General features: G+C 40.4%; 1 protein-coding gene across 1 annotated transcript in view; it reads left to right on the forward strand.

The window, feature by feature from the left end:
- Positions 1 to 27,474, forward strand: part of NCKAP5 (NCK associated protein 5) — a 242,907-nt gene that overhangs the window by 22,965 nt on the left and 192,468 nt on the right. Inside the window, exon 4 of the mRNA XM_041473262.1 lies at positions 21,782 to 21,841. Within this exon, the coding sequence (XP_041329196.1) occupies positions 21,782 to 21,841 (60 nt within the window). The remainder of the gene's footprint in view (positions 1 to 21,781; positions 21,842 to 27,474) is intronic.

Here is a 27,474-nt window from a genome sequence, read left to right on the forward strand (position 1 = left end):
GGATGGATTGGATGGTCAGTGCAGAGCTCTGATGGAAAAACAAAAATATAAAACATTCACAGTGGTTTCAGCATCTCTCATGTACTTTTCCCTTTCACTGAACATCACAGAAAGATTATGTATTTTAGCTCAGAAATATTGCATGTTACTGTATGTACTTTTTGGCTGTTTCAGTCTGGTCTCTTTTTTAGAGCATTTCCTAGGAATTTTTTTCTCACTTCAGTTTTTTTTCATCTGCATTTTTGCAGTTTATTGCATGTAAGCTTTTTTTTTTTTTTTTGGCAGTTTATTGCACTTATTGACAAATTTTTCTTGCTGAAGTATTAATGTATGCTTTGTAGTACTTCATGTCGCCCTCTTTCTTTAGCAAAGAACTTCCCTCTCTGAAATAATTATTAATGGTTAACTCTTCTTCTGTGCCATGTGGGGTTGGTTACAACAGTTGTAGAGCGTTATTGCTACACACTGCTTGTCTCCACCAGATAAATCCCTACATAGATAAGCCCAGCAGCAGCAGCAGCCAGGTGTTGTGCATAAATCCACTTCTTACACTAATTAATTTTCCTTTTAAGACCCTGATTTTGCCACCAGTTAGACACCTGCTTAACCTTGGAGTTACAGCATTGAAATAGATAGGCTACTCTGCATGCAAAGCTAAGTGTGTGTGTTTCTGTTCACTTGTAGCTTGCAAAGAGGTGCTGTAAAAAAACCCCCAAACCCATTCCCCTTTTGCTTTGCTCCAGTTCTCAGGAAGTGCAATTCAAGAGCTGCTGTTAGATTTAGCTAAAACATAATCCCATCAAGTGATGGAACTGACCTGGGACTGGTATTAAGACACAGGCATGGTGTTTCTGCTCTTGGCTGATGTTTCTGTGGATGTTTAAACCTCTTTTTCCAACTGAAACTGCACCATGGTCAAGTTGAAGTTATCAGAGCAGTGATGCAGAATTTCCACTGCTCAGAAAGGAGAGAATGAAATGGCAATTTCAATAATATTTGTGTAAAAACATCAACCAGAAGGCTGATGGTAGGATTTGTGTTTATGCTTTCATTCTGAAGAAGGTCTGGAGGGATTATTACAGCAAAATTCTGTTTCTTGGTTCTAACTATTTGATATTTACATGTCATATAATGGAAACTCCTAGGAATGATGAAGGAATTGATAGTATTAGAACATTAGGTGATGGTTACAGTCTCAAGCTGATGTGAATGGAATTTTAAAGAGTATACATATAATTTTGATATATTCAAATGATTTAAACCTTAAGAAATAGCTATGCAGCAAGGCTTATGTCAGAAACCCTCAAGTTGTCTGTTACTTTGAGAATTTATTTTTCTTCTGTACTTATCATTTGAAATGAAAATAGGAAGGTGCTTTTTTTTTCAGAAAGAATCTTTAAAGTGCAGAAATTAATGGCTCATAAAGGAAAATCAAGTACTTCTGCATCTTGCTGTGGTGTGTGCACTGATGGTTGGCATCTGAAACGTAAATTATTCCTCAGAATAATTAGAATGAAAGTAAGATCACCAAGAAAAAACCAATATGTGGGGAAAAAAAGTGTGATATATTACAGAAACAAAGTTCTCAGCAGTGCTGTGAAAGAACAAAAAGAAATGTTCTTCTTTTCCCTGTCTCTCTTTATAGGATTTCTCTGAAATTCATGTGGTTCCAAGTGTCTGAGCCAAACATATACCAGTTGCTATCCATGTACATCTTTTTTCCACCTTCTAATAACTTCCCTTGCTTTGTGTATAAACCCCTCTAAAAAGGCTCTTGGCTCCTGATGGCCTGTGTTGTTCTAAATAGACAATGCAGCTGCTCTCTCATTATGTCCACTTGAATCCTCTCAGTTCTTCTCTGTGCCAAGGTTTTACCCATGCTCTTGATCTAAGCCACTACAGGAAGCTAAAATCCTTATCCCATTGTATAGTTGATGATGATGAAATAATTTGTGCCTGAATTTACCACATCCTTATTCTGAGTGGGTTTTTTTTATTCTGAAGATGAGCTATATGCTTTAAGCATTTCAAATTATAATTTCAGGTTTCATTGCCATAAATAGTCATTTCTGTGGCAAAAGACATTGATCTTTACAGATTTTTCTTCCATTTCTTTCCCTTTCTCTCCCCTTCTTTTAATTGGCTGCCTGTGTACCTCTTCTCCATGCCCACTGTGTATGTCTGCATTCCAGTGGATGTTCCTAGTCTCAGGCACAGGAGCCAGCTGGCATGTGTAAAATGATGAGCTCAGTGACTTACTGCACCCTGAAGGGCAGCAGTGTCCTGACTAAGAACACACCTGTGTGACATGTGGTCAGAGGGGAATGTGGGCCAAACCCAGGGCAATAAATGCATCTTTCTGTTGAGTTTAGGAGAGGACCAGAGCTACCAGTGGAGCCACAGTAACCATGTGTTGTGTCCTGGCCTTCTTGGCATCTGCAATAAAGTGATTCCTGGTGGCTACCGAACATGAGATTGAATTGCAGTCATTCCTGGTGGTGTTAATGGGAATCTGACGTGCCAACCTTCAAGCATATAAAAATATTTTTTCATGTAAATAGCACATGTGGTAGTAGGGAAGACTGCTGGGAATGCCTCTGGTATCTAAGCTCTAGATGGGTGTTTGTAGTTCATAACTGAGGACAGTTTGCTCGGAGTTTTGCTGCAGGGCTCTCTCGCAAGTAACACTGGCTTTACTCCTACTGAGATGAGTAAGTTATCAATTTTCAATCTTACCTAATGGAAATGAACAATTTCAGTGTTGTAGTATGTGGCTATGGTTTGATTTATTTTTTTTTAATGTTCACTCTTGTTAAATAACTTAATTTACATTTGCCATGGCACTGTAGTAGAGCCCAGACAAGGAGCATTGGTATTACCAACCGACATGGCACAAATGAGAAAAAACTTGATTAGTTGCTGTGATCCCTGGTGGGTCCAGGACCACACCTCCACTTCATCTCCCAGCTGGCCCAGGAGGTTGCACCAGCTGCTTGTCCTGGGCGTGCAGGAAGGAGTCAGCTGCTGGAGGCCTTGTATCTGTGTTATATCTGGGGTGCTCAGGGTGTTGTCCTGGAGCACAGCTGCAGGAGGAAATCAAGGCATGCTATCATGCACAGTGGACCCAAAACCTTAAGTATCAACACACATCAAGTTTTCACTGAGAAAATGCCCCTCTTCACATTAAATTGGCAGTGCAAATGCACCTAATGTCTTAAAACATGATCACAAAGAATGTCTGTATCCCAAACTTGACATTGTATGTGTGAAACACCGCTCAGCACATGATGAGAGAGTTGGACTGCAGGGTACAAAGAAAAATGAGGAATTGTTAGTCAGAGAGCAAGAATAGATTTGTTTTGATGTCAGGGGTTCTATTTGTTCTCAAAGCCTGCCATTCTCACTAGGTTGGATATCTGAAGAGTTGTTTCAAAACTGCTGAGCCTCTGTGTCTGGCACTGTGTCTTACAGGTCCAAATGTGACTGGTGGGTAACAGGAGCCTACAAACACTGATGTCTCCTGGTAACCTTGGGCTGCTTCTGCCCAAACTCCATACCTGAAACCCAGGAAATCCCAGCACATCCCAATGTTTCCTATTCTGGACTCCATGTAAAGCAGCTCCTGATTTGAGAGGAGGAGGAGGAGGAGGAGGTTTCTCGGCTTCCTGATGAGGAGTTAGGGGTTGGTTCCTGAGGTTGCAACTTCTCAGAGGGTCAAACACCACTTCTGGTATTTTGATAGGAAAGATGTGGAGAAAAGATGAGGATGAGTGGCAGTGTAGTTGCTCAATGTTCAGAGAATGAAGTCAAGGATGGTTGTTGTTTTTAAGCCAGGAAAGACTGTAATAGACCTGTATGGCAAGGAACTGGAACCAGGGACAGCAGAACTCTAAGGAAGAGTAAGGAGATCAGGTGAGAGGAGGGACTGAGGCATCAACATGATCTTGGCAGGTGAGGAGGAAGGAAGTTACCTTCTTGAATTTTGATTTGCTTCCCCTTGAAAGAAAATGATGAAGTTGTGTTCAGGAAGAGAATTGCAGGTTTGCACAAATTAATCAAAGGCAGAAAATACTTAACTGCAAGGGGATATTCTATTAAGTTTGAAAAGATGAGTTAGGAAAGTGTCAGAACTAAAGAATAAAAAAAAAATGGAGTGGAACAACCTGTTCAGTCTCAAGATTCGTGATACAGGTGTTGTGAAGTGTGAAAGAAGGTGTGGAGAAAGATATTAAGATCTCCAACAGCATACATTTCAGTGAGGGGTGAAACTGTAGGAGAGTAAGTGTGGCATTAGCAGATGCTGAGACTTGTTTTCTAGGGTAGAGTTACGTGTGTCAAAGAAAAAATCAGATTTTTCATAAATACGTGTATATTTTTTTGTTAAAAGCCAATGCTCTTAACTTATTGGCGTAGTGTGCACTGTTAAATGGTGGTAGTGGTCCCTGGTGGATTTACTACCTAGAGTAATGAAAACATGCTTTATTATTTATTGAGCATTTTCTTGTCTGATTCTGGGTTTTGTGCAAGGATGGAGGTTGGATAGTTTGGGATGTATCAATATGTGAGTTTATCTCTCCCTTGTCATGTAAAGGCTTTTCTAAGAGAGATATTTTTAGCAATACTTGGATAAATATTATTAGAGTCTGGATTAATCTCCTTAACATCTTCACTCAGCAGAGTGTAGCTGTGATAGTCTTAAGGACGGTAGGCAAGACAAGCTTTTCAGTCATGGGTGTCTCTGATGGGATTAACACAGGAAAAGATTCAGGCTTTTGGCACACAAACCCTATTGTCCCTCCTTTCAGTTCTGTTAATCTCCTCTTTTCTGGTGGCAGCATGGACCATGTCTTTTTGACTCAGATCCAAGTTAGCTGAACCATAACTTGGTTTGTTTAGTAGTAGCTGGATCAAACCAAGTGTGAGGCATGTGATAAATAGTTCTGGTCTGTTTTGCTGCAATTTCCTGCTGATATAACCATGCAAAGGTAACAGGTGAACTAATGAGAGCTGTTGTTAAATCTAAAATATAACCCACAGTTCCAGCCAGCCATGGATTTATCGATGGCACTGGGGAGATCTAGGCATGGCATGATCCTCTTCCCTCCAGTTACCCCAATCAATATGTCAAATGCAGAGCTCCTACATGACAGGATGAAATCACAGTCCAACAGCTGGGTTTCCCTTCCCACTTAAAGCAGTAGTGAATTTCCCTCTGCCTGCAGAAAACTTGCCCCTTTCTGTTGTCGTGTTGTTGTTTTTCTTTTACAGTGCTGTTACAAATTATCTCATCAGTGAGGTCTGGATAGGATGTATGAAAGCTCCTTTTCCAAATTGTGAGGCGCTCAGTCAGTCAGTGAAATAGTTTGGATTAAGACTGCATTGAAGGTCTTAATTTATTTCTTTGACTGTCTAACAGGTAGTGTAAGTAAATAAGTATTTCTAAGAGACTCCATCTGCTGCTTTATAGAGAAAGCTGCTCAACACTCCTAATTTATTAAAAATAAGGAACAGGCATGTATTGTTGGATCTGCAAAAAATACAGGTTAGACACCTTCTTTCCTCTATAAGAGAAAAAAACTCATCTGTGGAAAATCATACAGTTTCAGGATTGTTGAAGGTTGTGACTAAGGTTACAAGGAGACAGAGCAGGGTGACTGGAAAATAATGTTTGGGTTTTCCCTGGGGCTGTCACTGGGGACCTGTGCCACCTCACCCAGTCAACCCAAAGGGGAGGCTGTACCACCCTGATGAGGGACCTGCAGGGGTCAGAATTGGATCATTTGTTGTGAGCAAGAGAAAATGCAAGAGAAAAAAACATGGTCTTGACCTACTTGTTATTTATAGTAATTCACATTGGTTTAAAAGCCTGAAAATCACCTACTTTGCTTCCATTTGGAGTAAGTGGAGTAGTTGGGTTAGAGGATCTTTAGCAGGCAAAATGGGTCTGCAGCAGCACAGCCTGCTGTGAATCCAGCCTGCCTGCCTGGGTCCCAGCTCTTACAGGCCGATCCTGGTGAGCTGGGGAGGAGATGGATCACAGCTCCTCAGTGGAGGCAGCAGGATGGGGCTGCAGACATAGGTGGATAACAGCAATTGAATCTGTGAGCTAAATTGAATTTTAAAGTTGCCTAAATGTCCTGTATTTTCGTACATGCTTTAGTTTTTAGTTATTTTCTGCCCATAGGCACAGACTTTTTTGAATGAGGCCAGCATTGATTTGTGGCTGCTCAGAGGTTACAGGATAACAGGCTGACAGCCCAGTGCCTCAGCCACACTCGTGTTTGGCTTTGTAGTGCATGTCAAGGTCCCAAGGTTTCAAGTGAGATGCCTCAAGAGGTACCATTTCCACAGCCTCCAGCAGACCCAGCCAGTACAGTGTGGCACTGGGGAGAATTTGGCTCTTGACTGGAATGAACCTGCTCTAACTCTGCCCTTCCTGGGTAGTCTCCATAAGCCATTTAAAAAAGAGCTGCTGGTGTCAGTTTGCAGAGAAACTGGAGAAAGGTATCCCACTATCCCAGGGAGAGAAATTACCCACTAGAGAATGCCATAGAGTCACAAAATCGTGTGGTTTAGAGAAATACCAACCTCTGCAATGGTGGAATTGTGTATATACCTGAGGTGTATGTATACTGCAGCTTTCTTCTTTATAAGTAAGTTTCTTATTGACTGAAATCTTTCTACTTTTTGAGTACTGTTCTGGATGGAAGACATATTTTTTCAAAGGTTTGGGTGTCATCAATCACCTGTGACTACATTTCCACAGGAACTCTTCTGTGGCTGGCAGTGAAAGTTGCCACATGCATTTGCAATAATGAACCTCTGGCTCCTTTGTGTCTTATCTTTTTAGGAAAAAATCCTTCATAATCTCTCAACATTCATAAAAAGTTATTTTGTCAGACTGTATTAGAAATCACAGCTTTTGTTCAGGCTAGCTATATGGGATAAAGCCCTTCAGACAGGAGAGGTTTCAGTTAGTGAAATGTGACAGTTCAATAACATTAGAGATTTCCTCTTCATCTGCAAGTATTTACCTGAGCTTTTCTATCATAATAAGTAATAAAATATTTTCTGTTAAAAGATTGGATGGTTTTCACATGGATATTTTAGACAGCTATTTTTACATGTTTTTATGCAATTTTTTGACAGGTTATCATAATCAGTATGAGGACAGTTTATAAGGCTCTGTGTTATCCAGGTCTGTAATAGTGGTATGATATCACCTTTGCTCCCAACAACATCAACCAATATTTTGTTGTGGCTAATGTGCAGCCACATCGTAGATGTTGATAATTATGACTGGTGCCACTGACTAACCCTCTAAAAGTAGCATTTTGATTTTTTTTTTTTTTTTTTTTTGTTGCACTGGGATGGCGGCCAGTTGGCCTCTGAAGATAGTTTCCATAGCTACTGTCCTACAGAGAAAGAAAATGCTGCCACAGCATTTTTCCTTTGCACCTTTATAGTTTTTATGCAAGCTGTCAAGACAATTAATTTTCATCAGATGTATTGGTTATTAGCTGTTGAACGCGGGGGGCACGGGTTGGTACATATGATGAAAAAGAGCATTGAACTGAGTAAAACATCAAGAGATTTCTTTATGTACACAATATGAATGCATTTCAGATTTACAAAATCCCATTACTGCAGCATCTGATATGCCAAAATGCAATCTATGCTCAAATGACAAGGTCCTGAGACTGCTCAACTTTATTTCTGAGAATAAGCAAGCCTGGCACTGACTTCCACCGTTGTTTGTTGTTGGATGTTATGATCTAGATTTTTAATTCCTTTTAAAAATGAAATTAAAAACAAAATCCTTGCCTCTCAGGAAAGCTCTCAAACTTTGCCTAGTTTAAAATAAAGACCGAGTTATATGTTTCTGTACATAGAAGAGCATAAAAAGGGCAGTAAATTGTAGAGAAGTATGGTGTGTAACAGTGAGCATTGAATATGAGATTATTTCTTCTGTTTGGCCTGGGTAATGTCTTCATTTCTCTCTGCAGTGAGGCTCAAGGCACGTTGTTTCAGAGTTGGGCTGGTTCTGGGAGTCATTAAATGTGGTCCTATTACCACCTCAAACTGCACATTTCCTGTAGAGTGCTGAGGTAAAAATAAGTGTTTGAGTACTCAGATGGTAATATCTGTGAAAATTTATGACACCTTTTTTCATTTTGTGTAAAATAACAGGAGGGGCTCTTTCATCTCGTTGCAATTACTGATCCTGCTGCTTTAACCTCTTCAGAGACTGTAATGTTGGCTCTCCCCAGGTTTGTCCTCTTCTATGATGTCCAGGGACCGTATACACATGTTCCTGAATGACTCTGCCCATAATCATTGACTTCAGGATCAAACCAAGTTTGCTTAGGAGAACCAGCACCAAAACACATGTATTAGAACTGGTGAGAACTCATTGGCTTGAGCCGTGTTAAAACCCGAGTGAAAAGCAGAGTGCTTTGTGGAAATACAGCAGGAGAGGATCTGGGAGAGAATTAATGCAGCTATAGAGAGGATGGGCATTGCGGGGTACAGTTAATAAATAGGTTAAAGCATGGCTCTGGCCTTTAGTGGGACTGTTGGGTGGTTGGCCAGGGAATTCCTGGGAAAATTCTCTGACCATTGAGAAAGGAGCAGATTTATAATCTAAATGAAAATTAGAGCATGACAATGGCTGGAGATCTCTACTGAAGAGGAGATCAATAAGTCTGAAGAGTCACAGAGAATTTTGCTCTGTGGCAGGGACACAGGACAGGGTTTTATTCCGTTCCCTTTGCAGCAGATCTCTCCCCGAGTGGTTTTTGGCTGGCCAGCTGGGCCCTGGCAGAGGGATGCGTGTCCTCCAGGATGGCAGGAGGCGGTGGAGCAGAGGTTCTGTCATTAAAAGCCCATCTGGGGGATTGTGGCTGGCCCTGGAGGAATTCCTGCAGGTCCTGCTGAGCCCTGGGGCTTCCAGCAGGTGCCTGAGTTGTCCTGCTGGCCCAGGGAGCGGGGCTGAGCCTCTGGCCTGCCAAGGGCTGGTGAGCCCCAGCCTGAAGTAATTTCTAAACCCTGCTGATCTCCAGCTCCAGTTAACCCACTCCATCATTGTCCTGCTCTTAGGAATCCATGCTGCTTGTTTGTCTGGGGTAACTCAGCTGATTAAATACATGTCTGTGGAAATGGGCTGACTGAAACCAGCCATCTGGCTGCCTGTTTAAAGTGTTAAATTACTGCTTGGTATGATGGGCATCATTTTCTAGTGGTCTTAAATACTCTTCTTCAGTAATACGTTTCACTATCAGTACTTGTCTGCATTGAGAAACACTTTCCTCGTAGCAGAAAAGTTGATTGGTATTGTTGCAAGTAATGCTCCAAAAATATTGGTGCTTTTAAAGAAAGTATGTCTTTGGGAAACCTTGTAGACTATGATCTGTGTATAGGGAAAAAGAGAAATTATTCCCCATCTATCTAGAAAATAAATTGTTTTCTCTATCTGTCACTTGCAGCTGTGGGAAATTGGAAGCTCAGGATTTTTAAACAAAGCCATAGCTTTTATAGATGCATACAGAAGCACTGTCTGTGTGTAGGTACAGTTTTTCATAATGGTTTCACAAGACAGTGCTGGGGGAAAGTACCTGTTGATAGACCTCATATACCTTGAGAATTTATCCTTTCCTTATCTTCATCTGAGACTGGAAAGCAAGCAGCAGTATGCTAACTAAAATAATTTTGAATTTAGTATGTGGCTTTATTCCCATCTAACACACTGGGACGTTGTGTTGATGCCAAGAGCTTTGCAGACAGAGGCCAGGGAAGTGCTGCTGGTGCTGGCTTCACTTTGTAGGGTAAAGGCTTTGGTAAGGGTAAGGCAATGCTTCTGTGTCTGGGTCATGCCTTCTCACCAAAACAGTTTAATGAAGGGATGAATATGTGGGTATTTTGTGCAGAAAGATATCCTAGCATTTCATTTCCATGTGGAATTAGATGATAACAGCTTTCAGTGTCAGCTGTGAAAACTGTTTTTGTGGGATGTGCAGTAATGAGCAGGTATAATAGGGAAAGATATGCAACCTAAAAACATATGGGCTTTTTCTGCTTCACTAAAAAAATCCTTAACTTGTCTTCTAGATAACCTCCAAATGGCAGATGAAACTAATTAAGACAATATCTTGTTAAGGAAAATATGTCAACATGGAAGTGTCTCAGCATATCAAAGTCTGCTGGTTCTTGCAGCCTGGTGAAAAAGGAGAAGCAATTCTATTTTGCTTTGGGGGCTTTTGGGGAGGAAAGTGAACCCAAACATCTCTCACATATTGATCCCCTGAGTTCAGAGCAGCTCTGACCACTTGTATAACACCTTAGACCATTAGTAACATATATTCTGTACAGACAGGTGCTTTCAGCTCTTTATGCACTCTTATAAATCACTGTGAAAAGCCACAATAACAATTTTGCTAATGAACCCAGGGAATGGAGGAGTTTGCTCCTGTTGGTTTTCCCTGAGACAACTGCTGGTTATTGGGAGTGGATGTTAAAGTAGGTGCTTGTTGCAGCCTCATTCTGAGCCTTTTATTATTAAGATAAGGTAAGGAAATTAATGTAAGCTTAGGTTTAAGCAGAAAGACCTCAAGGTACCGATTTATGAATTTTCTCTCAGCTGTTTTGATCTTATGTACTAAAGGCATGGCCATCATGAGGGAGATTTACCTATAAAATTAATTACCTATTTTATATGTGTCTGTTTTAATTCCTACTGTAACAACCTGGATACTTAAAGTGTAGTTCTACTTTATGATCTCTAATATCAAAGAAATTTAAAATCAAGATTAGGGTCACTTACTTAATTGGAAAATGCCCTTTATTGGATTTATTTTCTTGTTACAGCTTTTGACTGCATGATTAAATTCTGAAATAATCAATACCTTGATTTGAAATGGAGATTTTCCTGATTCTGTAAATGAAGTAATCCTTGTGGTGATGCTATGTGAGCTCTGTGTGATTTTTATTTTGCTTTCTGCCAAAGGTGATGTAGCTGGCTGTGGTGATGACTGTAATAAGTTATTTCAGAGCACAGTTCATTACCCAGATACAATGCATCTGCTGTGGAAAATGGCAAAGAACTTTATTCAAACATCAAATGATTTCAAAACATGCTTTTGTTTTTGCTGAAACTGGAGAAATGTGGAATTGCCTAAGTGTCTGGTTGACATTTGAACTGCTGAAAGCATTTCCATTTTAATACTTCAGACAGTTAGTATTTCTTAATATACATGTAATATGTTTGGAAATGCCTAAACACTAACACATCTTAATCCTTATTCATCCATATCTTTTAAATTACCTGTTTTGTTTGTTGAAGTTCAACTTCCATTGAAGTTGATGCTGTTTGAGCTCTGAGAAGCTGGCCTCTTCACAGAGCAGAGCTGGCTGCTGTCTTTGGGGAAAATTATTTAAAATGCCCCAGGAGGGTTTCATTTGTCTGGGGTTTCTTGAAGGTGTTTGCTTCCCTAATTCAGGTTCTAAACAGAAAGCCTTTTTTTTAAGATTGTGTTTACTTGTAAAAGGATGACAGTACACTCTGTTGTAATAGCATTTTCAGTCACACCACAAATAACTGAAAAAGTTCTAAGTAACAGTTCTGGCCCAGCTTTTTTGAGCTACTAGCTGGAAGGACAGACAGTACTGAGCTTTCACCTGATAATGTTTTGTCATTTAATATTCAGAGAGCAGGGCTTGAGATGTACTGAGCCAAATTCGGGGTACCACATGTTGAGTTTTTTTAACTGAGCTCAGTAAAATGACTTGAACAACACAAGTGGATCTTTTTGCCTGTTGCTATTCAGTCTTCCCTGTTTTATTCCTAGTTGTGATTTGACAGTATGTGAATTTAAACACCTTCATAAATACAGCCATTGCCCCATTGATATGTCTGGATTTCATTTTCAGTGTTGTTAAGTGTTACACTGGTATATTATGTGGTAAAACTGTCATTGATAACTTAGTTTCTCCATTTCTACTTGAACATGTTGGAAAGCATTTTGCATATATTGCCATATGCTGCTTCCATTATTTAAAGTGACAGCTGTAATTTCTCTGTTGGAATTAGGCTGTGTGCTGGGCTCTGTGCTCAGTGCTAACACTGCTCTTTGAGGAGCACTCTCAGGCTGGGCTGAGCTCCCTGTAGAGCCACGTCCTTCCAAAAGCAAAGCTTTTTTTTTCTCCTCTTTTAGGTCTACTGAGACAGCAAAGCTTGGATGTGAGGTTTCAGTTAATCATCTAATTTGTCAAAACACGTAATCAGCCAGAGGCCACTGCCTTTGACTTTATCTAGTCTTCTTTTATAGACAGAATGATAGACGAAACAATTATATCATTAGCATGGAACTGATTTTATTGCTATGAGGCTGCATGAATATGAATTTATGTGTTGGGATACTGAAGGATACTTCAAAGTGATTTTCAGCATACTGCTTGTTTTCTTTCTGGCATGGTGAGATGTGGTGTAGAGAACATTATTTTGTTTAAGGCACAGTGAAACACGTTCCTTAGTCTGGGGGAGGACAGTGGAAAGTCCAGCAGTTTATAACTTTTTCCAAGGAAGTTTGTGTTACAGCATCCCTTTAAATTAAAAAAAAAAAGCCTTCTTATTAGCTTTCATCTGTTTTTCTCTTCACAAAACTGTAGCTTATCCAAATCCCAGAAATTTGTACGATAGTCTGAATTTCTTTCTCTTTTGAAGTCTTTGTATTCAATAAACAGGATCACATTCCTGAAACTGAACACTAAGTGGCAATTATTGCCTGTTGGTAAATCTTTAATATGTTTGATGTAGACATTTAAGAAATGCTCTCAGAAAATAATTATTTCATTTATTTCATCTGTCACTTGCTGAGAATCCTATTGGAAGGCACCTGCAGGGGCTGTATCAAAAGTGCTGTATCCAAAAGTGTAATCTCACTGTTCAGATTATTTAATTTTCTGTAAAATTATGTGAGAACAAATTCTCTTGTATCTCAGGTGGGTTGGTAGAGGAGAGCAGGGATGGGTTACAACAGAGAACACTACTCCAGGGGTAGTTGATCTGAGTTTCAGCTCCTGTGGCCTTAAAATGTAGACAGTTCCCAGCAGAAACCTGTCCCCCTGACTGAGTAGTGTTTCTGGGTCTTAGAAGAACAGTATTCTTGAGGGTGCAAAATGAGATTACAAGAAAAAATAAAAAGAAAACAATAAGTAAAGAAAATTACTCTTTCTGACCAGGTTTGTTCCTTTGTTGTAATTTCTCTGTGAGTCATTGCAGATCTGTTAGTGATTTATACCAAAAGATGTAAGTATTGAACAATTCTGTAAACACAAAGAAAGTCAGGGGAGACGGTTGTGAGCAAAGTGAGCAAAGCATAAAAATCACTTTGGTCTTGTTTCTTATCACATGGTTTTTACAAGGTATTTCAGTATTCAGTTAGAAGAGGACATGAGTGACATCCAGAAGGTTATAGAGTTTGCAGTAAATATAGCTCGGAGAGAAAAAAGACATAGAAATGCAGCCTATTAAGAAAACCATAAGTCCTCATGCTGTGGGCTTTCTGCATGGATAGAAACACATCACACTGTGTAACACCTTCCTTTAAAAAGTGATTACAAAGGATGCTAGGAATTGTTGTGATGATCTGGGAACAAAGGAGTGGAAAACAGAGGTAACAGGTCAACCAGTAATGAAGCAAAATGAGGTATCTTCTTTGAACTGTAACAGCAAAAGTGAAAAGCTTTGTAGAGAGCAGGGAGGAAAATCTTTCTGAGCATTCTCACAAACAAATGAGAACTGGGTGTATCTCTTGGGCAGAGCCAAAGGAAAGCTAGTTATGAAGAAAGCAGTAGGATCTAAAAGTTTAGTTGAGCTTAGTATCCAACACAATGAAGATGGATTTTTTTGGTGTGTGTGTAAAAATGTATTTCTGTCTTTATTTCCTTAATATACATGAGGTCGCTTAGGGGTGTGTTTCTGGGATCTCTGGTTTACAGACCCAGTTGCCTATAGTCTTCATCACTCTTTAGGAATTTGTTGATTTTCTAAAGATAGTAATTTACTACCAGGATGTGGAATCAGTACTTTGCATGAATGTTACCCACAGAATGTAAAAGTAATTTGGATTAGGACTAAGCAAATGCTTTCTGGTTCTGGTAAAAGGTTTGTGTGGAAGGAATAGGCACTGTGAAAAATCACAGTAGTGTACTGACATTTCTTGCTGTTAGTTTATGAAAAAATGTTTCCATGATTTTCAGCTTTATGTGAAACAAGAGTTCTGACTTCATTTTCATAGAGGACAACCATATAAATTTCAGCTAACACCCTCTCAGACAGCCTCAGGGGGTAAGATGGAAGGAGTGAGAATTCTTCCGTGCTTTGATGCATTGGTTGGGAAAGTTACATTCCTGTTAAGTGTGATGCATTTTATGTTAATAAACAAAAGATCATTAACTGAAGACTGAAGTGCTGCCAATCCTGAATCTTTCATGAGCAATAAATTCTCATTAAAAAGCCCTTAGGGAAATGCATGTCCTTTGAAAAGAATTTCCACAGCACATCATCTCCATGTGACAAATCTCCAGAGAAAAAATATATATGAGGAAAAGTGATTGGGGGAATTTGTTAGCTCAACTTCCGAGTCCTTTGCAAAAAGAAAACCTTGATTGCTTGTTTCTTCCTTTGTTTTCATTTTCCAAGGTCGTCTTGTATCCAGGCTCAGTGAAAAAAAATAATTCACTTCTGTTAGAAATGGCTGAAGGGGTTTGGGTCACAAACCGAAGAATTCATCATATAGCAGGAGATAGATATCTTCTGGATTCCAAATAGTTACTTAAGAAAAAAGCCCAAAACATAAGTAAACCATACAATAAAAATGGTATCAATCTGTATGCTGTAAGGATCTCATACTGCCAACTATCCATAACACCCCAACTAGAAACACAAGGACTGAGACTCTATCTAGTCTAGAGAAAGGCTTGACCCAGATTAAAACTGAACAGCAGAGAGATGAGAATTTACATACTCACAAGCTGGGAGACACTGCTAAGAGCAATGGCACTGAGGAGGAACAGCTTTGCTTGCCCTGACAGGAATTCTGTGCATGACCTGCAGCTGTAGGCAGGTTTGAAATCTGGAGTAGAGCAGAGGTGCTGAACGATGTGCTCAGGGCAGGCAAGATGGGAGAGGTGCCCTTTTGCAGAGTGGTTCCTATCTGGTCCTTGCTCTGTCTCTTCTTTCTTGAATGTGCATTAAAAAAAAAAAAAAATCTTTTGATAGCTCTATGGGCAGAACTTCTCCATTCGCATCTCTGCTGTGGCTTTCAGTGTCACTAAGTCACAGAAATAAAAATCTGCCTCATCTAGAAGCAGCATCTGCTTCACAGCACCTTCCTTGTGTCGGTGGCTGATGTGTCACCAGGCACACGTCAGCACTACTGAACAGCCCAATGTCACCAACTTTGGTACTTCCAGCAAAGAGAGCCTGTATGGTCTTATCATCCCACTTCAAGAACTGGAGCTGCTGGACCATGTACTGCTGAGGGAGGATCAGGTGAATTAGTCATGTACCAGAGGGACAGTTTGCTTTTCACACTCACATGTACTGAAGAAAGTCATAAGAACAATGTGGTGGCTCTGAAGATGTCATCAAAAAGCAGATAAACACTACAATCTGTTTTAATTAGAAAAGTGGAAACTGAAGGCCTTGTGCTGTGAAAGGATTCTCAGGAAGAAATTTGGTATCATTTAAGGACTTTGATTAAACATAATTTCATTAGTGTAAAATAATTTTTAAAAGTAGCACCTGAGAAAAAGAGCAAGCAGTAATTCCCTTAGAAAAGAATGGGGATCTCTGTGCGACAGCTGCCTATATTGTGATGTAAAGTTTTTTTTTGCTGAATTAATATTCCATACTGACTTCTATTATTTCTTTCCTTCTTTTTTTTTCCTTTTTGAATGCTGAGGTTTTTAGTGATGATAATTCTTTGAGAACTTGGCAGCTTGCCTAATTGTACAAGTTCCCACTGTATGCTTCTTGGATTGCAACTTATTGGCAGAAATAATACAGCATTAGATATAAATATTTCTGTTTATATAATATTAAAATTGATAAATCAGTCACTTATGTCAGAAAACTCCAAACTACAGAAGTGTGAATTTGTCAAATTGCTTTTGCTCTATACTTTAGAGTGTAGATTTCAGAACAGAAGCAATTAGGTTTATAGTTAATGTATCACTTTTAATAATAACAAATTTTGTGTGATGGATCCAGTGCCCATTTATTTTTAGCAGTGAGTTTTAGTGTTTCACTGGAATATATTGAATCAAAAGATTTAAACAGGGAGCAAATCTGTGCAAAATTTGGCCCTGCTAAAACCTTAACTTTGCTTTTTGGTAAATGCAAGGTTTGCATAATGCATGGACTCTTTAATTTATAATGTGAAAACTTGTACTTTACATGTATTTCAGAATTCAGTATTCTGGTGCTGTTTACTTGATGTTTCTTGGCACTTTTTTGATGTTTCGTACTTGAGGAGGTTGTATTCAAGTTGATAGCCAGGTGCGTCTCCCTTGCCTGCTGCAATTTACTGCTCTGTGTTTGGGCTGTTTGTTAAAAGAAGTGTGTATCTCTCACTACTCTGCAGATTCTAGAGATGGTTAAAAAATGTGGGGCTTTCCCTCCATTTTTGTCTTTCTAGAAAAACTCATTTTCATCTTCTTTGGTCTGGAATCTCAGACCAAAAGAAAGGCTTCAGAAGAACATATCTGAAAAAAGAATTGCAGTTGAATGCATAATCTTATGAATAATGGTCATAAAGTGAGATGTTCCAGGAGATGTGTAAAATGATTGCTTGGTATAATTCATAATTATCTCAATGATTTGGCATTGTATCACACAGACATTAATCTTTTATCCTCCAACTCAATATGTGTATAATGGAGGAAAAAAACCCTTTTTCTTAATATTTTTTTCTCAGTCAAGAAACTGTATTGATTGTGATGGTTGACACCACACCCATGTCTTGCTTGATGGCTCTATTTCTTGTCATTCTAATTATTTTGCAGTTGCTAATGAAAATTATTCATAAAGTTATTTATAAAGCTTTTTCTCTTCACTTGATGGCTTTTCTGCATAAGCAAGGTTAAAAACCATTTCAATGTTCAGAAGAGGTCTAGACCTCCTTAACTGGTTTTTTTTTTTTTTCAGTGCTGTGGCTACAAATAATGATATAGAGGGGGAATAGTTATATAGATGATATTTTGATAAGTGGTAGACAAGGAGTGGTTCCAAGGTACAAGGAAGCTTTGCAAATTCGGGTTCTGAGTCTCTGTCAGTCTTCTGTTTGCTTTTTCTCCATCAGAAAAAGTATTTATTCATGTTCTGAATCTCACAGCAATAGTGTAAAGTGGAAACTTGGTTGGGATTTCTCTGCTCCAAAATAGCCTCCAGAAGGTATGGAAGGACTCGCTGGAGTATGGCTTGGCCATTGTACTTGGCCACAGTCACCAACAATAAAACAAATGTTCATTGTATTTTCAAAGCTTGACTTTGTCAGTGGAGATTTTATGGCTTTTCAAATAGTGAAAGTTATAAAGTGATAAAGAAAGGTGAGCTTCACTTTGTACTGCACGATGCTTCTAAATGAAACTGCTTCAGAGTGAAAAATTCCAAGACAGGATGAAACATGAAGAAAACACATTCCTGTTCTTGAATAAAAAAAGGTGGGTAGAGAAACAAATTAGTAACTTGGGAGCTTCATACCTATTGAATCTTGTTGTGCAGAGAAGTAATAATTTACTTAGAAAATAGGAAAAGTTGGAAATCTTTGTAAATGTTGACACTTGTTGAAAATGTAAGAGCTGTCAATGCATGCTGGAATGTTGTGGGGCTGATCAGGACAGGAAAGGACAATGTCAGGGTGGATGGAGCCCCTCTCCCAGGGGATCGTGGGGCTTAAGGTTTGCTGAAGCATGAGCTTAAATTTCAGATGATGATTTTAAAATATTTCCCGTTCTTGTTGAGTCTTGACTGTGTTCTTCATTACATTTTATCAAATGTTCTTCACTTACTATTATCATTAAAAAAGTAAAATTACTATTTACCACTGAAAATACATCCTAGTTCTGTACAGCTTGGGTCTTGGCAAATGGATATATTGCAGCACCATTTTACTTTGTTCAGAAGCTAATTTAAGTAATATCTTTCTTTGTTAGATGGAGGTGCAAAGTCCTATATCTGGCAGTTTCTGAATCTGAGGTTTCCAAACAGAAATGAAGACCAAAGTTTGGGAAGCTGAAGTACACTGCTAGAGTTTTTGGGTTTATTGTATCAATGTACAGAAGCAATACAAAAAGAACAACGGAGAAAAATGGAGCCTTTCATGGATCCAGTGTGGCTTTTATTGTGGTGCTTGATCTGAGGAGTTGTGTTACCACATCAGGAGGAGTATCAGCGTTTGTTCAGAATCAGGAGATAATTCTGATAATTAGGTAGAGGCTCGTTGCCTGAATTGACTTCCCTGCCTGTGTCCTGGTGGATGGGGAGAAGCTGGAGCAGTGCAGCTCTGTGGTGGAGCCCTGAGCTCTTACTGTCACCTGATACAGGGCTTCTTTTGTCTGGCAGTTGAATCAGTCGAACCTGGTGGGAAAGGAGAGTGAAGAAGAAATTTTAGTCTAAGAAGAGTTCTGAATATGCAGAATTATTTAGCACATTTATGTTTTTCTTGGACTAAATGGGCTTTCCTCAAACTGTTGTTTTTTAGAGCAAGCTACTGCAATATCTACCAGTGATACTGAGATTTGAAATGTATCTTTCGTCCATGCACACACTGACTGCTTTTGTGCTTGGTTCCATCTGGAAAGGATATAATTGAATCCTTGTTTGGCTTCTTTAATTATTTCTTTGCAAAGTCCTTGGCTGGGAATTTTGCCACTTACAATACAAATATTCAAACCTAAGAGCATAAACTGTGCTTTCAAAGAGCATTTTTGTAAACCTTTTATCATTTGGAGGTTTTTCAAAAGAGAACATGAGACCTCCTCAGTGAACATGTTTTAATTTTTTTAATCCCCAGAGAAGATTTTGTTTCCTTGCAGGTTGGCTGTAGTTGCTAATTAACTTTGTTAATTAAACATGCTATAGGGATGAAACATGCTTGATTAAAAATAAATAAAACCATATAGCAACAAAGTGATGCTACTGTTTTTTCCTATTTAAAAGCTAAGATTAAAAAAACGAGATTAGCTTTGAAGCTGCATGTCAAATGTTCTTTGCATTTGAAACATCTGAAAGGCTAAAACAGCTAAAACCTTATGGTTTTTACAACTCAAATCATAGTAAATTGTTTATTTAGTCGTAACACCATGTTAAAAATGGGGGCTGAGAGTAGTCACTGAAGGTGCTGCCTTAACTGACTGAGATGGTGTATAATAACTAGAGGGTTTATTTGGTCATCCTTAGACATGAAGGTCCTTGTTTTTTCCTGTCATCTATCTCATATGGAAACTTCCAACACTGCAAATTAGTTTTAAATGCTGTTGGCTTGTACAGGAAGTCTGAGCACCTTCGTTGCCCTGCACACCGGCGTGTTTGTATGGAGCTGGTGGGAAATGGCTCACCGCGGGCAATGGGCCAAGTGCATCCCTGACAGAGCTCCCTGGAACAGCCTCAGGGATGCCTGTGGTCCCCAGGCACGCTGAGCTTCTGCCACTCATCCTGCCCAGAGGAGGGTAACCATCTGCATGGTCTGGCTGTGAGTCCACAGCTCCTTCACCTGGGGAGTGCAGGTGGGAGGGAGGAAGCACGAGCACAAAGTTTGCTTGCCTCAAAGCTGACTATTTGTAGACACTGTTGGTAAAGTTGGCTCTTCTGTACCCACTGTGGCAATTTTTTCCCCCCTTTTCTACATAATATTCAGGTTTCTTTTTCATTTTCTGCTATTTAAAAGTGGTTCTGTTCCTAACAGCAGCAATGCTGTAAAAAAAGTTAGAGAGTGACAGTCTTTGCTGTCCTTCACTGGGAAAATTGCTAAGAAAACCCTTTGGGAATGTCAGCCAGGATCTTCACCCAGACAGGGAGACCTGGCATTGATGGAGGATGGACCTTGAGTGAAATTTATTCCAATAAAATTCCAGAAATGTTTAAGCAATTCCGTGTTGCAGGTAACATGGAGTGAGGGAATAGGAGTATTCCTGATGCAGGAGACATAGCTAAATAAATCTCTGCAGACCACTGGCAGGAAGTGCATGGAGGAGTGGTTTGTGGGGGAGTTTGTTTATTTTCCCCCACCCCTCGCATATTTTCTCATAAAATATCTTTAGGCATTTGTTTTGCAATTAAAAGGTCAAAACCCCCTCAAAGGGAATACTTTCTTTTTCCACTAGAACATATTAGGGCACTGAAGCAGTGCAAAAATGCAAGGGGCTATTTCCAGCAGATGAACTAAATCCTAAAAATAGGATTAACCAGTTTTATAATGTGCCTGTGATAGTATCTGAGCAAGGAAAGGGGGGAGAGGTATGTGTCTTTTAGAAGATGAGTTTAGGACACCTGTGTTAAGGCTCTCGATGCTGGATTAATGCCACTTCTCAATTTTCCATAATTTTTCACGTGTCAAAGAAGGTCTTGATATCACGCTGGAGAACACAAACACAATTTCTACATTTCTGTTTACAGATCAGGATTTTGGCAATGCCTGGTGCTAATCTGATACCCACGATTGTTGGCTGGGTGGGGAATGCTGAGGGGTGCATCGAGCACGTGGGTTGCTCAGTGACCAGTAGAGAGACTCAGCTTAAACACCACATCTTCTGCTGAAATGAAGAGGGGCCCTGGTGCAGTGACCCATACTCTGAGCATACTCTGAGCTGTGGCTGAGCGACAGGAGCGCTGTCATTCCACAGGAATTAGGCAGGCACGTGTAGATTTTCCTCATCAGGAATGGTTCCTGAGAAATGGTTTAAAGGCTACTTTTTTTTTTCTGCAAGGTTGGGAATGAAATACCATAGGGCAGTCAGTTTTTCTGCTGGATGAGAGTGACACAGTCAATGATAAGAGCATTTTCAGAGCCTGGGTCCTACTTCTGCCCTGGCTGGGCACCTTTGCAAGTTTTTGGGGGATGGAGTTTCCCCAAGACATACAATGGGAAATTATCTTTCCTTTTCTATGTATGCTAATTGCTACTTTTCATTTATTTCTTAGAACTTTTCAGTGGGCTTGAAAATGTGTTATGGTTGCCAAATCCTTAAGCAAATTAATTATTAGTTGAGTCGAGCCAAACATTAGTATAAGGATTTTATATGAAAAAAGGCTAATTAAAAAAAAAAAACCAAAAAACTAATAATTCAGTAGTTGCAAAATGCATCACAATGTGTTTATATATAGAATAGTTGGTTTTAATTTCAATTTTATGCATATACTTATTGATGATGCAGCAGCCTTCTGGCATGTGTTAATATGGTGCAGAATAAAGCTGATGTGCAGGGCCATAGGAAAATAAATAACACAATCTGATTTGCACAGTCTGTTTCCATATCACTGGCATGATGAGCTACTTTGTTGTTTGAATGAAACAAATGATGTTTGGATTCAGCTGATTTATTGACAGCTCTGTCAAACTGCCAGGAAATGAAATAATAACACAACCACCAAATACTGCAGGGGAGCCCAGGGAGGTGAGCGGGGCCTGCCGGGGTTACCCCAGCGATGTGCAGGAATGCTGCCCCGATGGGGGAGCCAGGGGAGGATGAACTGCTACTCACAGGCTTTTCTTTCCTCAGGGAGAAGCTGTGTGTGGCTCGGCTGCAGCGGGAAGTTGCCCAGAGTAAGAGCGAAGGAGCCATGGTAAGCTGTGCCTGCTCACTGCTTTGCAATCCTTGTCTTACTCAGGCACCTTTGGTCTGGATGAAGGTGGTCACCAGAGCATCCAGGCTGTCCTGGACACAACAAAGGGTTGCCAATTTATGTGTTCATAATGTAAGGAAACTCAAAGCTTGCCTTCCTTGGAAAAGCCATGGGAGAGAAAAGCTGCTTCCGTTCCTCACTGGAATTAGAAGCAAGGCAAGCACAGAAAGGCAATTTCAGATCAAAAAGCAGTAGATTTACTTGCCTGTTAAATCTTAGCCAACCACAGAAAAGTGAAAGAACACAAGCATGGAAGCTTAGAAAAACCCCTCAATCTGATAATTTTGTAAATCATGTAATGCTCCTTGTATCTTCATTTTTCGTGTACCAATTCATGAGATTAGCCTTGTGAGCAAAAGATGAAATGTCAGATTTTTAGTTGACCACAAACCTCAATTTATAGAGTGCCTTATCTCTTCAAAACAATTTTCTTTGGGAGCCAACATGTGCTGAGTGTGCTTAATTACTTAATATCTGAGGAACTGTTTCCATCTGTTAAGGAGTTTGTTTGTCCCTGTCTTCAGATAAAATGTCTTAAGCTTCCATGGGATAAATCCGACTTGTTCAAAAACCTTAAAACCCAAGCTATCCCCTTGAACATACGTGGAAGTGCCACTGATCTGAGTGAGTTGCACAGTTGGCTGTGAGACTTTGGTGGTCCCAAGTTTGTTTAACTTAGTCGGGAGCAGCTGTAGCAGGTCTCTGGGGAGGGGATGCTCTGTGAACTGTGTGATGCAGGGTCCATAAAATCCCATCTGCCTCCAGCGAGTGCCATTTATAAACCTTTAGTGATTGACACAGTGAGATGAGGTTTGGAGGGACCTAAGTGACAGGTGGGAGAAGCAGCTCTGGTTTATTGCTCTCACCGTGGCCCCAGATGTGCCCAATTTTGGGACCCACTGCCCTCTCCCATCCCAACACCACCATCCTTCCCTTGGGGTCTGCAGCGTGGCTGGGCTGGCCACAAGGAGACTTTGAGATGGGGTTTAAGCAGTTGGGAAGCCTTGCCTGTGGATAATGTGTGAGAATGGGCACAGAAGTCCTGGAGGAACTGAGGTACAAAGTTTTATCAGGTAAAGTTGCATTCCAAGAGTCTGTGACTGAGATAAAACTCCTGCTGCCTCCAGGAGGAATTTTGCCTGAGGAAGAATGGCAAAGATCAGGCACTGGATTTGCAATTGCATTTTAGTTTTCAGTGTAAATAAATGTCAAAATCTGGGAAGAGCTGTTTACTCTATTTGAAATATTTCCTTTTTTTTTTTTTTTTTTTTTTTTTTTTTTTTAACTAGCATTCCCTTGGAGGCATAGCAGTAATATAATATATTGAGTGTAAAATATACTTAGTGGGATAATCCAAGGCTATATGAAATGAGCAATACCGATTAACCTTCTAGAGCTGTAAGGCTTTTGGTATGTGCACCCACATTGTGGTCTCTTCTCTTGCCTGTCAAACACCTCTTATGCCTTTCACTATGGGTTTGTGGATCACTTCTCTCTGCTAACCAGGGTGTAATTTTGTATAATTTGCTGAGAGGCCAAGTGTTGTAACCCATTAGGAGCTGACAGGTAGCTCTCCAGGGGTGCAGTCTTCCCCCAAGGTAAATACTGGGTAGTTTTTTCCCTCTTCCCTGAGGGGTAATATGCACAATTATCCTGAACTAGAGCCGAGAGCCAGCACGCCTGTAGAGACGATTGCTTTGAAGCAGTTGATGTATGGAAAGTTCTTTGTGTCTCAGAGCTGGTGATTTTAATATGAAACACAGCAGTCATTAATTAACATTAATGAACTTGTGGGGCTGTGAGCAGTGTGAGAGCAGCAAGGGTCCAAGGGCTGGAGCATTTGAGCCCAGGGGAGGCCAGGGATTAAGAAAGTCGTGGAGCCGCGTTCCCAGGGCGAGGAGCCGGCTGCGCATCCTGGCTTTGGAGCAAACACTTTACAAACGCTCGTAGCGAAATTTTGGCGAGGGATTCTGGGCGAGCAAGCCCTTGGCAAGCCCTTGGTTCCCTCCTGAGCAGCACTGGCTGCCAGCAGCCGGCCCGCGGGGTGCCCAGCCCATGTGCTGCTCTTTTTGGAGTGATGGACATCCCCCGGGGCCAGCAGGCCACCAGGCCCATGTGCTGCTCTTTTTGGAGTGATGGACATCCCCCGGGGCCAGCAGGCCACCAGGCCCATGTGCTGCTCTTTTTGGAGTGATGGACATCCCCTGGGGCCAGCAGGCTGGGCAGGGCCACCAGCCAGCCCCAGGGCGCCCCAGGGCCTGGCTGTGCTGTCACGGCTGCAGCTCGGGATCAAAGCAATGGCATCCCCGCAGCCTCCCTGCCAGCGACAGGCCACGGCTTTATTTAATCGCTAATTAGCTAATCACCTGTACTCGCTCCCATTTTCTTTTTGTTTGTTGTGCTGGTTAGATTGGCATGGAGGTTTTCTTGGAACCAGCTCCTTCATTTGGGAAGGGCGCAGGTGACAGCACGTGGCGCCTTTAGTGGCACCTCCAGTGCCTCGCTCGGTCTCATGGAGGGCATTTCTTGCAGTGTGGGGCAAGGCAGGGAGCACGGGAGCTGCCCTGCATCCTGGGAGCCATGCAGGGCATCACACAAGCCTTTGGCAGGTTGGCACCTCATGTAATACCCGCTAGCATTTTCTGCTTCTTTAAAAAAACAATTGTTTGGGTTTTGCTGTCACGGATAGGTCAGGAGGGTAAGAACTGACCAGTTTATGTAAAACACATAAGGGTGTGTGTTTGGAAGGGTGTTTGTAAGGCTCACTGTAAGGGTGAGCAGAGTCAGGGAGCAGGGAACATGTGCCCTGTCCCTGGGCGGGCTGGAAGGACATGGTGCTGTGGGTTTTCCCTGTCCTTCCCACTTGAGTTCACCCAGCACCCAGGAACCACTGCAAGGTGGACACGTACATAAAACCAGGGACTAATAAACACAAAGCATGTGCTGTAGAAGCTGCTTACACTGGGGTGGCTTTGCTCACAAAATGGGTCTGTGCATCTGTAAACATCTGGTGAGTGATGATGGAAAGGATGTACACAAGGAGAGGTTTTCCTGAGGCTGAAGATCAGTTGGTGTGTGCTTTGTGGTACCAGTGTATGGGACCCACAGTGCTCCCCAAATAATTGCGTTTTTGGTATGTCCCAGAGTTACGGTTTTCCTGACTGATTTGTTACTGGAAGATACTACAGAAGATGAAATGAAGACACTTCATTTCAGGACAAATGTTTATCACCAAAACCATACAAGTAATCTTGTAATATGTTTTTTCCACATGTTTGTATGGAAAATCTGATATCTCATATATTGGATGATGTGGATTTATGATTTACTTTAATTGTGAACTGAATAATTCAGGCTGAATACCTGACAATTGCTCAAGTTTCTTTATTTTATGAACCACCATCAGTAAATATTGATTTTTCACTATCAAAACGTGGAATTACTGCAAATCCATGCCTTGAAAGTAACAGCAGCACTGACCCAGGATTGTTTGGCTCTTCCTGTCACTCATGGTCTTTTATTTCATAGTGTGCATGTTCACAATTTTCTTAGTCATGTCTCTTCTGACTCATCAAGGATGACTTTTGTAAAGGAAATTGAGATGATCAGTTAATCTGTGTACACTTCTCACTGCATTTGATGGGGACTGTGCAGGTGTCTGTAGTGACAGAGATCCCATTTTTAAAATAAGCAGCTTTCAAAGCAAATCACAAGTTTATTTCAAAGCATACTGAAGACTGAAAGCCACATTAGTCATCAAAGTATTTTTTATATCTTTGAAGTGCATGAATTTGCACCTTTGGACAGAAAACATGACCAGGAAAAGTGTTCATTGTGAAATTTTCTTAATAGTGAACAGTGCCAGGTTAGGAAAAATATGAGAAAAGTGTTGCCACACTTTAACAGTGTCGCTATAGGATACAAAATAACACAACATGGACACGCAGCTTTCCTGAGATAAAAAGAGCACTATTAATTTCTGACTGTAATATTTATAGATTTCCAAAAGTGACAGTGGATTGGAGGGTGACAGTGCCACCTCTCCAGTGACACTGGACAAACCAACAGTCCATCAAATTTCTCTTCCTCCATAAAAGAATGCAAAACAATAAATTATTTACATAAAGTGTGTGAGAAAGTTTGTTACAAGAATGTAAACAACAGAAGGCTTAGAAAAACTTAAAAACTCAGGATGAGAAACAGTAGAGTTCTTGTGGCAGAGTGTTGTTTTAGCAGAAAATAGTTTAAAAGCCTAAATGAACCAAAAGTATATACAATTACATGATGTTTTGATAACTTGAATAAAGTTATTACCGAGAAAAAAGTTACATTTTTTATTTAATACCTTTATTTGTATCTGTGCTATACAGTGTTGTTGGTTTGTTCTTCCGTCCAAGTCCTTTAGTGCAACTCTGTTTTCCATTAGTTCAGTGGCCTGTAACCTACATAAAAGAAATTGTACCACTCTGGCAATTTAGCTGTGAAGGTTAAAGTGGGCTGCTACTGCCTTTTATATCTACATGTGTTTCACTTAGGGTGGGCCCTAGGCTCTGATTTACCATGTGTCCTGCTGCGCCTTTAAGTGATGCAAAGTGATTATCATGGGCTCTTCCTGGTACCCGTCTATTCCACACCTGCACCCTTTTGTTGAAAACACACCACGTTAAGTGAATGTGAGCTCCCCACTGAATAGGTTTCCACCCTCCGGTAATCCTTCTGCATTAGATTGATTTATGAATGTATCAGATTCTTTGTTAGCATGTAAACCACTAATTAATTTAAAGCTCTCTGTGGAAAAATTAAAGCCGTGGTTAAGGCTTTCAACAGGATCAGATGGTGCTAATAATGGAAAAACAAGTTATATTAATGAGTTTTGATGTGATCAGCACAATTCTTGCTTTACAAACAGTTTTTGCAGTAAAACAGTGGAGACTGCAGGTTTTTAAATAAAGAGTGGAAGAAATAAAAAAGGCTTAAAAAAACTTGCAGAGTCAGTAACATGTCCCATTATTATAAGGAACTGAGTCACTTCTGCTTGTTACAACTTTCTTAGATGTAGTGGATTTAGATACATGTAACAGTCTCTTCAAAAACCATGAGAAGTGCAAGCCACTCTTGTCGCCAGATTGAAACGTAAATGGTAATCAGCTTTGAGAAGATCTGCCTCTTCTCATCAAGCACTGCCAAACTGGACCGTTCACATGGATATGGATGTGTTGAAGTGCAGAAAAGGTCTTGACTGAAATTGCATTAAAGTCAGTTGAGAGTTTGACTGTGTTCTCTGCTTTCCCAGACTACCCAGGGGTTTGTATGTATTTTCAGTCGTTTGCTCTTTACTCCAGTTCAGGCTTTTAGCATGGATGCTAGTTTTTGTTGAGAAGAAAGAGACCATACCCCAGCTTGATGGTGCTGTGTTGAGCTGAGTGAAATGAAGATAGAAAGCAAAATATTTTTTTTTTAATTCCTTGTAGGAAGCTGAAAATGCACAGTTAGAGAGGCAGTGATTGTAGGAAATTGTGCCTCTCCTGGGAGCTGCATTTACCTCTCCTGGTGCTCAGCTCTTCCAGGGCACT

Source organism: Pyrgilauda ruficollis, unplaced genomic scaffold (assembly GCF_017590135.1).
Source record: "Pyrgilauda ruficollis isolate IOZ18807 unplaced genomic scaffold, ASM1759013v1 scaffold3, whole genome shotgun sequence".
In the NCBI taxonomy this organism is placed as follows: Eukaryota; Metazoa; Chordata; class Aves; order Passeriformes; family Passeridae; genus Pyrgilauda; species Pyrgilauda ruficollis.